A 16,867-nucleotide genomic window follows, 5' to 3' on the forward strand; every position below is an offset into this window, starting at 1 on the left:
TCATAATACCAAAATTTTTGAAATAAAAAAAAATTTGATTCCAGTAGTAACTCAGTGAACTAAGTTACAGAATATCCATTTTCCCTCCAAGTAAGAGAATATTTCAGTGTCTGCAATACAGAATCTGACAGATATGGCAAAAGAAGGTTTCAGACTCTTCAATTCTAGGATCTAATATTTTTACATATCTACATCTATGTGCACATATATCTAAATACAGCTAAACACAAATCATAATGATAACATAAGCAGTGACATTTAAGTTCATAACCAAAAGTGGCTTGTCTCCTGTTCTAAACAATACCTCAACATTGCCAATGTGAAAATAAATAGTAGAAGACACTTTTCTAGTTAGCTAACAAGGAAGCTGCATGCAAGCATGCTCTTAGCAGGCAAAGCAGCAGGACACCATCCAGCAACACAATAGCTGAGAATGTGACACTTTGAAAGACTCATTCTGGCATAGAAATGGAACAATTTTTGCAAGAACATACACGGGAGGCAAAGAAAGTAAAAATATGCTATGTCTATCCATGGTAGTACACCTTAGCTGATGAAAGGATTATTAGAAAAGATACAACTCCTTCAAATCTCCCTCCAACACTAAGAGTGAAAGTAGCAATAAAGGCAATAGGCTTCTCCTTTACGTCTCCCTAAATGACAGGCTGAAATGCACAAGAAAACTGCCACTTTCCTTTAGCTGCAAGTTGCAAAATCCCTCTGCTTTTGTTGGCTGGCCAAGAATATTTTTGGCTGAACCTACTCTATGAACAACTATGTTCCAAGTATGAGCAGCGCAATTCTTTCAAAAAGAGTTTATAAAAATGCGGTTTCATCTTTTCTTTTTACCTTTTATCCCAAGAATTCATTCCCAGTATACTGAGAAGTAGTCTGCAGTAGTAAAATGCTGACTGGGGCTTTTGTGATGTTGGCTCATCCTGCTCCATAGCCCTCATATTTAAATCATTGAAATGTTTTTCAACAAACTCTCTTTCTTCTGTGTGCTGTTTCAGAATTGCATTGATGACGTCATTCTCCTGCTTCTCTGAGATGCAGACTGGTTGGGGAGCAGGAATGTTGAGTGAGACTCCAGTTCTCTGTAAGCATTCAGGGCTTGTAACACCTAAATACTGCAAGAGCTCATCAAGGGCATCTTCTTCATCCCTAATTGTATCCCATGTTGGTACAGTGTCTCTGAATTTCTTTTTTACTTGGAGTGTAATTCCATCCCTTGCAGATATATCTTCTACATGCTCAAAAGAAGAAAGAGGATCTTCAGTTTTCTCTTGTTGAGATAATGAAAGGGCAAAAGATGTTTGTTGTGAAGATGCACATAAGGATGACGGTCCATACAAAATGGCTGAGTCCCATGAGTATTTGCCAGACAGATCACGCACTATAATTCTGACATTTGAATTAGCAGATGCAAGTCCAGCAGACAGTCCTCCCCCAGGCATGTCATCTTCTGCTTGGATTTGTATGCAAGACACCAAGGAAGTATTGTTTAACACAAAGAATTGAAGGTTTGGATTCTCAAAAAGTTCCGGAGAAAGTTCAGGACTTTCACTGTATGGATTGTCATTATTTTCACACACTTGACTAGTTAGCATAGCAGGTCCTCCACTCATAGGATAGTGGCCTAAGTGGTTGACTAGATGTGTGATCACAGTACGAGCAGCAACAGAAATTAATCCTTGTTGCATGTGAGTTTTCACTGTGAGAGAAAGAACATAGGTTTTCAAGTAAGAGTTAAGGAAACAACACTGAGATTTGGTTTTTTGACCTCTTCCTTCTTGGGAGTTTAAAAGAAAGGATAAGCAATGCAAACAGCATGGTAATATTAGGAAAATATGTTTTTTGATAAACACTGATTTGATATATAACTAGCATGAAAAGTCTTAACACAATTAAAGAAGCATCTTATTTTACAGCCTGCCATACTTCCTTATCATATGTTGGTAATCAGCATTGTCCTAAAATAAACAGTTGCATTCTTTAGTCTAGTGAAAATAAATCTTAAATTACTAATGAAGTAGAGATCATAATTATGTTGTAAGAAGATAATTTCAAATTGCAGTTTATTTATTTGTTTATTTTAATGATTTCTACACACCATTAACCCCATACAAAGCAAAGGAACATAGATGGACAAAATCTCTAATTCATCTTAGTTTCTCTGGGGAGCATATAGGTGCAGATTAGGTTGACAATAACAATAGATAATTTTAAAGTACCACAGCAAAGGCTACCTATACTGAACATAATAACATTAGCAATGTTTAAAGAAAAAAAAAAAAGATACAACTCACACCCTAATTGAATTTTTAAAAGTTTCTCTCCAAGTTTTTCCAGTTGGAAAGAGAAGTAGAAAGTGCCCATCTTATATTTATCCTGTGAAATTTACTGGTATATCTCTAAGGCTTTGCCACTTACATTATCTCTTGGATACCTTCCACTTGTATACAACACTATTTAAATTTTTGTAATGCATAATGATTGCCATGACAGTTAGTTTCTGAAGTATTGGATGTATTTAGTATCTGCAGAAGCAAACAAATTTCCTTTTATATTTCTCCCAAGGTTTGGGTAAAGCACGTAAGGAACACTTGGATTCCTGGCTCTTCCATACCTTTTAGGGAGCACTAGATTTGAACTGCAAAAAGCGAAACATCTCAGTCTGTTAATAACTGGTAAAATCAACTTAATTTATACTCTGTTCCAAAACTCAGAAAAACTTAAATATTTTGATGAGTTAAGGTCTTGGAAACTGATAAAAACAAATTTGATAATATGTGTGGATTTTTAAATTTTTTTTTTTTTTTTTTAGATTATCCACAGCCTTCTTGTGGCTTAAAAATTAATAAACAAAAATATTCAGTGAAGCTGAATTAAATGCTCAGATACTGATAGCATACAAGGAAATTAAGTTATAGTGCCATCTGCTGAAACATAAGAAGGAATTGTAAGCAAATGTATACAAGAAAAAGAGAAATTAAGTTAGATGCTTGGAGAATAATTTACTAACGCAGTACTAGCCAGCACCTGGAAATGAAGATGCGGGCTCATCTTAGTCAGCAGATTTATGCCAAATGTTTACAGCTCAGTAATGTACAGATATGTAAGAAAACACTTTTCTCAGGTTCCTAGGAGCAGATGCGAGCTTCCCATCTAGGTGAAGTCTCACACTGAGTAGGTTAATTGCATTCAGTGTATTCCTAATGAAACAACCAAAGAAATGAGGGATTCCATAGTTTGTAAGATATCACTATTACTGCTTTCTGGCAAATCCTAAAAATCTCAAACCATGTAATGATTGCTTTGTGTCTGTATTACTAAAGATACTCCCTTATGAGCTTCACGACATACAGAAAGGAAAGGTGATATAATGATACAAAGAACGATACTACCACAGTGATTCTGTAAAAATTTTATTCTTGAATTTAAATTTAAAAAAAAAAAGGAATATAAATCTATAAAAGCCTCTTCTAAAAATCAGTACAGTACTTCTCACTTCTCAGTTTTAAATCAAATTTGTAACATAAAGGACACATTTTAGCATTTTGATCATAGAAGCCCACCTCCTCAAACAGGAACAACTGGACATTCTACCAGGATTCTTAAAATGCATATCCAAACCACATACTGTGTTTCTGCAGGGCATATCAAAATATGCAATAATGCAACCATCAGAACTTTACCACAAATTCTACAAACTAAATCGCACCATTACACATTACTGGCTTCTTTGCCAATATGTATTACTGACTGAACACATCTCTGCTCTCTTCACAATGGTACAGTCTCTCACTTGGGCAATGCAATTTGTATGTGTACATGATCACTTGGTAATTTGCTAGAAGCATGTTATATTGGCTATTTTTCTCAGTTCCTGAAATTACCTCTTTTGTGAGAAGAATGAAGGTCTATCACCACTAATTTGTATCAGTGCCAGGAATGGATGATTCCTGAATTTCCTTAGGATGTGTTGTTAACTCTTTACTTCAACTTTGGCTGAACAGCTTCTAAACAACTGCAGTTACATAGTAGAAGGAAAAAGTAATGACTGAAGGCAAGTTTAACTCTGTTTATCCTTTCAGCTACCTAAAAGAATGATGCACCTGTACATAGTGATTCATCTCAGTAATAAACACAAATTGGAGAAATGAGACTCCAGAAATGAGAAATCATTCTCTGGAAATTTTCCTTTTTCTCCATTACTTTTACAAGGAGCCTTAGAGAATTCAACATAGCTTAGATACCTAAATTTTACAGTAGATTATGAAAGTCTTTACCTGTTCTATTTTTAAGCTACGGACATAGGAAGAACCTCTGTTTAGAATAAATTTCACAAAACAGAAATTGTGCTAATCTGGATGTACCATGCATAAACTATTTTTTTTAAAAGGTGTTTTTCCCTTTTTTGTCTTGTTCCAGTAAAAAAGGCAATCAGCATCAAAGCTTTAAAAATAAAGCAGAAGTACATAATTTTCCTAATTTTTAAAGAAAAGACTATAAATTTATATTGGATGGAGAACATCATTTACTTAGAAATTGAAACATACTAGGAAAAATGTTCAGTATAAACAAAACTGTTAAAAAAGTGTTTGAAGAAATGAGAGAAATGGGAAAAAATACACAAAATCAATAACTGATATCACTGAAACTATGCAATGGAACTACTGCCTTTCCAATCTCATTTATCCCTAACAGATTTGTGATCTATGAAGAACAGGACTCGAAGTGTTTCTGCCCAAAATTGCAAAAAATTCCTGTAAAATATTATTTCCCTCCAACTAGAATTCATTGGTATGATTTTGCTATTAATCAATATTGGAAGATAGGTAGCAGATGTTCACATATTTTCACGTAACCACCTTTCTCACTTATGTTAGTATCACAAAAAAACCCTCAATTTTACCTCTCATAAATGTTTTCTTCATTTAAAATAAACAATTTAAAATATATTAACAAAAGGTTCCATTTTAATTCTCCCTCACATACATTGTCCTATAATGATAGGTAAAAGATCAGAAGCAGGTAAGCAGATCATGGCAGAATACAACTAAACTCTAGAGTGAATGGTTGCAACACTATCCTCTTTGGAGAAAGCACACCTGTATCACTGTGATGCTGAATTTAAGCTAGACAGGTGTAGATAATTAGCAAAAACAGCCATATGCCTATATTGCAGCTAGGGGAAGCTGCTGATTATGCTAGCTAGAGGGTCTGTTTATCAGCCTTTAAGTAGACATGCCCTGTGATTCTGTACTTGTACAAAATCGCCACAGACTTCAACTGTGGAAGTTATGATAATGCAAGAAAAGCAGCTTACTTTTAGCTGCTAAAAGTTCATTCTGATCTAAATGTAACATTTTAATATCTTAATACAATTTCAAAATTGTTCTTTGTGAACCTTACACTGCAATTTACTATTTCACCTGAAACCTATAAAAAGGAGGAAAAACAGTTTCAATGATAATCCTAGGTATAGCATTTTCTTTGAGACAGCCTTTGGAAAGCTACTGAAACAAGCACGGGCATAGTTGTCTTCTCTCCTGCTGTTGCCTATTTCCAGAGAATTTAATAAATCTTTGTCCTGTTATTTATTGGCGGCTTGTTCTAACCTCCGAATAGATCTTGTCCCCACAGTACAGCTGTATCATAGATACACATACACACATACACAAGTCCCACATACTTGTCTCATCCTGCATCACAGTGTGGGTAAGTGTCCATAAAACGATCTGACACGTAACCGTAACACGACTGATCTTGAACAATGGGAGGCATAAGTGGGTATGTCAATCATTTCTTCAACTGATAAAAACCATCCTGTCTTTAAAATAATGCTCTTTCAGTGCTTTCATTTTTGCTTGTGATCTTAAGGAAAGTGTCCAGCAATCCCCATCCTGTCTTTGATTTCCCTAAAACTGTTGTTTTACCTGTTTCCATAATCTTCAAAAAAATACGATAGTACTTGTACTCTACTAAGTAAGAAATTGACCCACTGGCACACTACTCTGCTGCTAGTTTGCGCTACCTGACTCCCCTTGTTCTTGAATGAGTCCCAGACTGGTCACTACACACTAACTTTACACCCCTCAATGCCAGAGAGAACAGATGTTTTGTGATGGTTTAGAAAATGCCAGCGTAGGCTAGAAGTGCCATGGTTGCAAGACCAGGGTTGCATTATAGCACTGTCATCTGCCAACTAAATTTCACAAACTGACTTAAAATTCCAGAGCTCTGAAACTTTAAAAACATACGGGCTTCTTTAACTTATCTGGACAGAGAAAAGCAACACCTGAAATTACTTTTATTTAGAAATTTAACAAGAAATCATAAAAGAACAGATCACATACAGAAATGTGAAATGAAGATATCGATGCTAAGGCTTTGTGCAACTGCATTCATTTAAAGAGAAATCTATTCAGGGTTGTCTTTTCAGATTGTCAGATTAAACAAGCCACACAGCATTTGCTGCAAACCCATAATTACAGATTATTACAGAATACAAAAGATGCCAGGCATAAAAAGCTACTACAATTCTCCACACTGTAATAGAACATGCGGTGGAAGTTAATTTTGGCAAATGCTTTAAATATTAGCTTTACATAATATGTATAGGTGAGACTGTAATTAGGACAGAATGAATCTTTCGAAGCCTCTTTCATTCTGACCCAGCAGATGATTACTTCTTACTAATAAGAACCACAGCCATTTGACAAAAAGCCAACTATAGTACCTTGCTTCATTCTTCAGTAAATTTAATAATTACAGCTCCTCCTGCCAATAGTTCTCAAATCAGACTTGTTCAATCCAATACTGAGCTTATTAGGGGACAGCTCTATGTTTAGAATTCTTTGGCCAAAAAAGTACTTGAGGATGATGAAGCATGCCTTAGACAAGGGCACAATGATTAGCCATTTTCTCTACATAAAAAACAGCACGTAGTCACTACAGACCACAAAATCACCTGCTGTTAGCACACAGCTGCTACAAAGAGCTTCTGCATTTATCTGGTTCTTAATACCTTTAAGGAAGCCTAAATGGAACAACTTAATATGGTTGGAGAATAGCACTACACAGAGTTTCTGGTGCCTGTATTAATCTCATCTTTTTCAATTTTCTTCCTGATGTAGCCATTTCATATCTACTAGATATGCTGTATAATACTGCTCTTCTGTATCTTAGTTTCTTGATTTATTTTTGTTTTTGAGATCTGAAGAAAAAGTTAATTCCCAGGTCTCTTAAGGTTCCAAACAAATGAGAGACAATTTATCTTCTAAAAGCATAAAGAGATCAACAACCAAGTATAATAAGTAAAAAAAAAAAAAAAGATTAGCAGCAAGCTTAAAATATTGCAAGCTTAGAAAAGAAAAAAGTCCAAAATACTCCCAGAAAAAGGAATAAAATCGAAAAAAAAAAAAAAAAAAGTTACTGAAAGTAACTACTGAAAAATAATGCTTGTCCAGTACTCAAATTTTTTTGTTGATACAGAGCACAGAAGAATCCATATCAAACTGATCTTCACATTCTTCAGAAGATACTTACTGCAGTTAATCAAATAGCAATTGTTCAAAATTATGTTGCTACGTAGTGTCAAGGTATGACTTAAAACTTATGCTTTAAACAAACACTTCAGTAGTGGAAAACAAGGTTAAAACTTTCTTGAAAGAAAATATACTTAAGCAGTTTGACAAACCTTCGGTGACTGGTTGAAGTTTAGAAGAACGCTCCGAGTCTGGAGAATGCAGTGGTTCTGGCTCCTTCAAGCTTTCTAAATGCATAAAAGGATCATAATCCACACATGCCAAATCAGAAAGACTTAGGGGAAAATATTTGGGGTTACTAAAACACTGAGATCCATAGACACATCCATGTAGAACCTAGAACAAAAACAGGATTTCATTACATTAATTACTGAAATTTCTATTTGGTGGCTTTATAAGAATTAGATTTAGTTTTATTTACACTGAAATTAATTTGTTAGAAGTAGATAGGCAGGACAAAATCCTGGAAATTTTAGATGCTTGATATTTACAGAAACAAACCCATATCTGTAAAGGTAACTTTGCTATGCTTATTGATAAGAAAATTGTTTGGTATGTAAAAGCTACATCTTCGTACGCCTTAAATGCATGGCTGGTCTTCTGCAACACAAGTGTATGCTACTGGTATGGCATATATACTCTAATATAGTTAATCACAAAGTGGTAAGACAATATCAAGAATTCCAAATATACCAATGATCACATAGAGTTAATTACAAAACATACAAGATTTAAGACAGCACTCCAAATTTCAGTGGTAAAATGAGGTTAGTTTACAGAAAAGTTCCGTCTTTGTTTTCATGAAAGCTGACGCTTCCTGCATGTCTAGAAATTCTGATTTAGCAAGTAAAGAAACACGTACCTTATAAATACAATTGAGAACAGATCTCTCAGTCTTATCATTTTCTGCTCCTGTAGCGTGAAGAGGCTGCAGCAAGGTCTTTAATGGCAAGGCCATTATCCAATCCAATAAGCACAGAAGTAAGGAAACTACCAACTATAACAAACACTTTCAATTACAAATCAATTAAAACAGCACTTGTGACCTCACAGTTATCCCTGTATTTTATTTCTGTTTCGCTTTCTTTTCTCAATTTAGAGAACCTGGCAAACTTACACAGAAATTACAGGTCACATTTGTTTAAAAACCACAGTATGTTCAAATACTATATAATATGAGTAAAAATTTTAGGTTTGTTTTAATAATTAAACATTTAAAAAAAGATTATCCATACAACACTTTCTCAATATGACAAATCAGTAAGTGGCTACAGTGCTTATGAGGATACCCTGATTCTTCAGAATTGGTCTGCAGGATGCTGTTTACAAAATGACAGATTGGACACATACAAGTTAATGCAGACATACTATTCTGAATGTAAATCCACTTTAAAGTGAGTCAAGGATTACACAAAAGTGGACAAATTCACATACATTTACCGTTTTATAAATGACAGAGAATTTCTTTCACAACTTGTCAATGTTGCTACACAGAATGAGGTATCGTCTGACAGTAATACAACTGCTTTCTGTATTGTACTCTACTCAGTCAGCAAAACAACCAACTCCCTCTAGGGGATATTTTAAAAGACTAGAACAGAGATAGAGTAAGACACACATCAAATTATTAATAACTTACTACAAATATTTGCCTTAAACTTTTAAAATTTAGCTATGAAAGAGGAAAAAATTCAGATAAACAGATGCGGGATTCTCTAAAATATTTTCCAAATGTACATCTTTCAAAGAAAATCCACCTAAGCAATTCACTAATAAAAGATGCATAAAAATCTTAATCGCTTCATGTAATACACTGCAACTTCGCCTTGCAAAGACACCATAAAATAAACTGAACAATGAATGTCTCCAATTATTTTTGCATTAAACCAATTTTTATGAAAGCCATTAGGACTAAGTTTGTCAAAATATTTCAACATATTTTTGGTGCATTTTTGATGCAGTATTTGGCATAAAACGGTCAGCATTCATTCATGGGGAATGTTTTCGCATATGGGAATCATCCTCAAGTTGAAAGTTGGTTAACATTATATGCTTCAATATTCTACAACAGATACTGACTTCTCAAGCAAAGAGGAGAGATGAAATGGAGATCTGCTGGCCAAAATGATCAACACATGAATTGCAGTTCAAAATTTAAATGACCGTTGTGTCCCACAGCTCTTGCTCCCCTAGTCCAAGAACAAAGCCAAATACAAAGACTGGTCTGAAAATAGTGGTGATAGCAGGTTACCTCTGCTGGTGCAAATTTTTATGAGCACAGCATGGAGGCTCTTGTTCTTCACTGAAAATGCAAAGCTAATGGAGGTGACTATATTAAAAATATTATTTTGTAGTTGAGAATTTGCTCTATTAAACAGCATCATTACAATCCTTTTATCTGTTGGAAATAAATAGGACAGATTACTTTTGGAGCAACCTACATAATTCAGAGAAGACAAAACTTTCTGGAGGCAGAAAGCACGACTGAGAGTATAAGATGGTTGCAGAAAGAGTCCATCATAAACAGGGGACTCAGATCCACTGAAAATATGAAAAGACAGCAATTGTTTTGGAGGATGTCAACAATTAAATTCATCTGAATATTACACACTGTCTTGTTGAAAAATTTACTTGAAATAATAAAAATTCACAACCTTTTGAGTATTTTGAAATGTACTCCTAAGAAGTTGAAAATATATTTTCAGTATAAGCCAAGTCTGAAAAGTCTACCTTGCTTAACTTAAGGATAGAAGGAGACATTCTAATGACTGTAAGCAATCTATTTCGATTAATTTTAAAAGCATATTTTTCAGCAAACAAAATCAGAAAGTCATTTGCAAAGAGAATATTGTTGTAAGTCTGGGAAGACAATACTGCATTACATTTACTAAGCTGGATTCCTGCTCTAAAGGAATATCTTAAATTTTGTAACAGAACTGTTATACACTTGTAAGTTACTTGTAAGTTACAAGGAACTGAAAATGTTTACCCTCTTGTCCTGTTCATAGGATGAAGCTTCTGTACCAGGTAGCAGATGGGTAATTGTTGCTATCAGAATCTGGAGAAAAAAAAACAGCACAGTTTCTTTACAACTAGAAATAATAAAGTACTTAAGTTTAAAGTGGTTTTTTAAGCACATAAATAGGACAATACTAGACTCATAGCTGAATTACATTTAGGTTATTTTAAGACAAAATCATAGTATTCCTTGCCATTTTTTTAATTTTATAAATAAAACCCTTTCAATTGAATGCAAGGAAAATGTTATGTATGACTGACTTAAGTTCACAGTATCACAAAATCTTTAGGTTCAATGCACTTACATGGCTACTCCAAATACTCAGGCAGGAAGATAACTTAATTCCACATATTTGTAGGGTGCAGGAATTATCCTGATGGTTTGTGTATGGGACCATACTAATTTCATTATTTCTTGAAATACTAGAACTTGTAAACAACCTCTTTTCAGTTAATCAATAATATGACTGCACAGGAGCAGAGATATCCTTCTTATGCCTTTCAAGAAGCTTCCACACAATTCCCTTCCTGGTTACCTGGGAGACCTCTATTTTTTTCTGCTCCAACTCACAGAGGCCACAGCCTAATTCCTCATTATTCGAAGTGTATTAAAGAAAAATATATTTGCTTTATGCTGACACATCAGTTGATACGCAAAATACAATTGCAGATGCCTATTAAATAGCTGCTTTCTTACTAAATTTAAACATACATATTTGCCATTATCTAATATAAAATAATTTACTTAATTTAAAATATGCTCATCTAAATAATGATGAAGTTATCCTGGAGAAAAAGACATGCTAAAGCCATTTTACATGTTAATATTGGAGACAGTAAATAAATGTTACATGAATCCATACCATTGATGTTCAGTAAGATAGTATCAGTTTCACATTTTGTGAAACACACTTGTCAATACTGTGGTATTTTAATTTTAGTGAAATATATCTTACTGCTACTTTAAAATAAAAAATAAATTACTTACTTGAATAATTCTTAAAGGTGAATCAGCTTGATACACTTGAAGTCTGTGCACATAATGTATCAGCATGTTCAGCATACTGCAGGCAACTTGAGCTACTGTTTTATTTGGAAACTAGAAAAGAACACAGTGCAGTAATGATGACTGTGACTTCATGTAATAGTATGTTAGGTGGTAAGGTGGTCAGGAATTCCTATGATGGAATTAATCCAACATGTGGCTCTCATGTATTCTTTGCAGGAGAAACAACTTTTGCAAAATATAAAAGAAACGATTTTATAATCCTAAACAAATATTATCAGCTAACATCCAAGGTCTGGATCAGACCACAAGTAAGTTGCACAGAATGAAGGAAATGGGAAAGAACTCCTTGAAGTTTAACCTCAGACTGGTTAGGATAATACCATGAAGCCAGAACAAACAAATTAACTTCTTACCTGCATTATTATTAATATTAACACATCACTGAAGAAAAACCCCAGGATTCTGAAATCAGAGGTCTTTGTTGAGAACTGAGGTAGGTGAACAGTCAAGTAACTAATGCACAAGACACAGTACTAAAAATAGTGAGATTAATTGTTCAGTTATTTGTTAGTGACTGCTACATACAGTACTTGTCTGAATGGAAATGAATGCACTCTGGCTTCTATACTCCTCCTCTTTTCTGTACTCTTTTAAATGTTGGAAAATGTTATTGCATAGGAGCCTGGTTTAAACAGCTCCTGAACTGTTATGGTCAAGGCAGACATGAGTGCATTTGTACAATTACTCTCCATTCTTGCTAGTTGATGTACATGCTGCCCTAGATTCCTATGAGGAAAAACAAAGAAAAGAAAAGGCAGAGGTGTATTTCTCTAAAGTGTTGATGCACAGGAAATGTAACTGAGGTGCCTTCCTGTGTTATAGTTGCATTAAAACTATATATAAACTGTGCATCAAATATCAAACACAAATTCAATTCTACAAGGGAATTTTATTCATCTAGCACATGAAAATTCTACAAATCTGAGCTTAATATATAATTCAAATTGGTTATTAGCATAGTCAAACTACAGACTTTTAAAGACAGCACAGAATTCACAGAAGAAAAAATTACACGCAATGGCCTCAAGGTTTTGGGGAAGGGAAGGACTTTAAATATTCTTGTTACTTAAGTACCATCTTCAGTGAAAACAAGTACTCCAAACCTTATTTCTAAGAAATCATATATCACCCAGCAGATAGTTAGGTACTACTGTTTTTATCAGGAAAAAATCCTATTTTATTTATCTGATAAAGATGAGTAACTTTAGAATTCCTCCTTTATTGAAAGACTAATAAATTAGTTTACATGTTCTAATCTCACTTACTAAGCAGTGAAGCTATGACAGATGTGTGCTGCAAGGTGGGCAAGTGCTGACCTCTGAATTCAGAATAATTACGTTATAAAAATAGTTAGATCTAGTTCATTGGCTTCTTAGATTGTGTTCTTAACAAGTGCAATTCTATTAACCAATCAGAGAAAGGTATATCTCATATATCTATAAAAAAAGACAGGAAAAAAAGCTTTAAGAAAGCTGAAGCACCTGGGCAATGAAGTGCGAATGGAACAATAAGAATTTTGAAATAAAAGTTTTTGAATGGCAATAATTCAAAGGTGAGAAATACACTGGAATAAAACTCTATCCTAAGCCAGCTTCTTGCAAAGCAGAGCTATATCTTCTAACATTTAAGGAACTAATGAGACCAAAAAAGAAGCACAGGCAAAAAAACAGAAGGCAAAGTTTTAATCAACATTTTTTATTTCTGGTAACCATGTAAACAGGAAAAAAGACTACGAATTACTGTTATAAGACAGCCACAGAGACAAACACCTGAGTAAGCAGGCTAGTTAATTCCTGTTGTGTCATAAAAACAAGTTACCTCTCCCCAAAATCATACTGCTCATTATTCCCTTTCAACAGGCAGTTTATTAACATAAACTTTAAACTTCAATGCAAACTCTCAATCAGTCTTTGGATTCTTTTTTTTTTTTTTTTTTTTTCTTAACAAATCCTGGCCTGAGTGACCTTGTCTGGGAGTGAGTATAGAACTTCACCACAGGAAATCACACATCTTCCAGTGCTTCCATGCATGTGATGCAGGCACTATACCTACCTCTACACATCTGGTGATGCCTGAGAAACTATACTACCTAATGCAATGGCTTGCAAATTTAGAAGTGAACATACACAGAATGTAGGTGGATAGGATTTTGTGGTCAAGGTAAAACACATCACAAAAGTGTTAGTCTCTCACCTTTAAAGAAACACAAATCACATTCAAGGCTTCCTTGATCTGAGGATGATGAGATTCATGAACTAGCTCCTCACAGATCCAAATACCAAGGCTGCAAAGAGCAACGCATCTGCAAAACAATGTTGGAGGATAAATAACTTGAAAGGCACACTACAAGAATATGCACACCTTTTATTTTCATGATATGTCCTGCTAAAGCCTGATAAAGTTTCTTTCTACACCAGAGACCTTTATAGTCCTGTAACTTAAAAAAAACAATAAATCCTATCTACCTCTGTCAAGGCACAGGGAAGGAAGGACTAACTCAAAAATCAAAAAGCAATTAAAAACTCCTGTATCTCTGCTTGTTTTATGGATTTAAAATATTTTTCTTAACATTTATAAATATTTTAATTTCTTGAATTAACACCTTGAATTAATATCTTATCTTCAAAAAGTATTTTATTAAGACAAAGAAAAAACTGAGGAGCAAAGTCTTCATACCCAGTGTGAGTTTGTTCATATTTGCTTAAAGCTTCTGAGACAAATAAATGAGAGAGGGGTACCCTATTACTTCACATGTGTTTAAGTATTTTTAGATTGGCAATAACCAAGGATGAATGGAAGAAGAGTAAATGAACACTAAAGACTGTATGCATTCTGATTAAATATTAAAACTAACTTTTATTGTTGCTTCCTCCTCTAAAATCTGGAAATAGAACCATAGAATCACAGAATGGCCTGGGTTGAAAAGATCATCCAGTTTCAACCCCCCCTGCAATATACAGGGTCATCAATCACCAGACCAGGCTGCCCAGAGCCACATCCAGCCTGGCCTTGAATGCCCCCAGGGATGGGGATGGGGCATCCACAACCTCCTTGGGCAACCTGTTCCAGTGCGTTACCACTCTCTGAGTGAAAAAGTGTAAAGAATGATTTCAAGAAGTAATTACACAAAATACTCGGTTAACACTTGCTTACAACACCACTGTATGATAACTGTGACGTAGTATTGTAGATGGGGAGACATGTTGTAAGGCTGGTCTGCTTTAAGAAGTCAAAAGCAGCAAAAACGGAATGCCTAGAATGTGACAGACTGCATCAAGATGTTCCCCTCTGTCTTCCTTATCTGTGCGAGCAGAGACTTCTTGATTGCCCTTGCATTCCACAGCAATCTTTAGGACAAAAGGACTATTGAGAGGAAGTAAACGATCATCCCAAGGACTAAGAATGGACTGACAATGGACCATCAAGGTGGTAAAAGGCTAGACGACACTGAAGATCGCCAAATATGTCTGTGTCTGTTGGGCAACCACTGAGGGTGGATAGGATAATGAATTTGGAAATGTAATGAATATGTAATACACATGAAAATATAACATGTTTACTAACGATCAACTGTGGGAGCATTCTTGAAGAGTCATCTCGATACTACCCCAGCACAGCCAATAAAGAATACCTTGCTTAATGATAACAAAACTTTGCTGTTAAGTTTCTACTCATTGACTTCTTTAAATCAAGAATATTGAGATGAATGCATCCAAAGCAGCAGACAAGGATGAAATTTGCCCAGAAATATCATAGACTTCATGAGACTGCCATGACTTCTCAAATATGATGGATAGATAGCAGCCTAGCTACTTAAAAAACATTTTGAATTAAAACAGTAGACCATGTTTAGATGGTAGTGAAGAAAAGCATGAATAGAATACAAAGTTTTACTTTACAACCTTTAATTTACCTTCTTCAAAATAGTATAATATATAAAAGTAACTACTAACTTAGAAGCTCCTTTTGTATGACCTACCGTGCTGGACCAGATGGCTCCTCTCTGGCTGAACTTAACACAGTTTTAATTATGAGCTCCTAAAACAAAGAGGAAAACGCTCACCAGTTTGCCAATTACACAATCACATAAAATGTTAGAAAATTGGAATTTTATTATGAGACAGACAGGCACATCATTTAGCTGGCTCTCCAGGTCTGTGGTCAGAACTGTTTGTTGCCACTATATCAATTTCTAGTCTGTCACAGAAGTACATTATTATGCTAACTCAAGAACATCTCACGGGTTACTGTCCTAATTTCTGGTGATTCATCCAACACATTTCCATGAAGTATCATGGGGAAAAAATGAAAGAAAGAAAGAAAAAAATCCAACAAACAACGACCATCATGTAGCTAACTTCTGTGAACAATCACAAATGATACCACAGAAAGTATTCATCTGCTAGTTACTTTGAGGTATGTATGAAATGATTTTTTTTTTCCTAATCAAAATTCTATTAATTAAAAAAGTCCTTGGAAGTATCCAGAGAACAAGTGACTACAGGCCTTAAGAATGATGTCAAGAATAATTCTGATTGAACTGCTGCAAAATGTCCCTAAATCTGCAGGTTATTATCAAAGCTTATGTAAACATCCAGTAAGTTTATTAGTATAATGTTTCACAATATTTTACAGGATCTATTTGAAATAGCTCGTGAAAAAATTTAGTCATTATTTCCTGGAATATCATCATATCATAATTTCATTGGTGGCAGAATACTATTCAAATAGTCTTTAAATTTCCCACCTTAACATCTGTAAACTGAGATACAGCTATGTCAGGAATGTTTGGGTGAAGAGCTGGTAGTTCATGATATAAATTGGGAAAACAGACAAGAGATCCTAAAAGAACTTGCGCTTCAACTCTTGGTGCCTGAAAGAAAAACAGGTGAAGGGAAACATATTTTTACTGCAGTCAGAAAGATGACATTTCTAGCTGCCTTAAATAAGAACAACAGCTAAAACTGTGCACAGTTATCTCTTTTTTCCTTCTCCAAATTCTCTAAAGCTGAGCAAACTGAGATCACATCCCAGTGGACTGCTACTCATACACACACTACGCCCATTTTCCAAGCTGGCCAAAAGGAAATGAAGGATTTGTTAGGATTACAGAAAAATGACTAAGTAACTAGGCCTGGACAGCTAACACTGCTGGACATGATAGACAAAAGCATAAAAAGATGCAAAGATCAGCTCTGATAGCGCCTTAAGGAAAACTGAATTTCAC

The 16,867-nt window shown here is 34.7% G+C and overlaps 1 protein-coding gene across 15 annotated transcripts in view; it reads right to left on the reverse strand.

The window, feature by feature from the left end:
* RALGAPA1 (Ral GTPase activating protein catalytic subunit alpha 1) overlaps positions 1-16,867 on the reverse strand; it is a 114,735-nt gene that overhangs the window by 41,701 nt on the left and 56,167 nt on the right. For all 15 annotated transcript variants that reach the window (XR_007377981.1, XM_048950135.1, XM_048950138.1 and 12 more), the window contains 8 exons: positions 16,388-16,513; positions 15,620-15,678; positions 13,834-13,942; positions 11,560-11,670; positions 10,543-10,611; positions 8,416-8,550; positions 7,706-7,889; positions 850-1,714 (listed from right to left, as the gene is read on the reverse strand). Coding sequence is in view for 14 of the 15 variants with exons in the window: in XM_048950135.1 (XP_048806092.1) it covers positions 850-1,714; positions 7,706-7,889; positions 8,416-8,550; positions 10,543-10,611; positions 11,560-11,670; positions 13,834-13,942; positions 15,620-15,678; positions 16,388-16,513 (1,658 nt within the window). In the remaining variant the exon portion in view is untranslated. The remainder of the gene's footprint in view (positions 1-849; positions 1,715-7,705; positions 7,890-8,415; positions 8,551-10,542; positions 10,612-11,559; positions 11,671-13,833; positions 13,943-15,619; positions 15,679-16,387; positions 16,514-16,867) is intronic.

This window comes from Lagopus muta, chromosome 6, assembly GCF_023343835.1.
Source record: "Lagopus muta isolate bLagMut1 chromosome 6, bLagMut1 primary, whole genome shotgun sequence".
In the NCBI taxonomy this organism is placed as follows: domain Eukaryota; kingdom Metazoa; phylum Chordata; class Aves; order Galliformes; family Phasianidae; genus Lagopus; species Lagopus muta.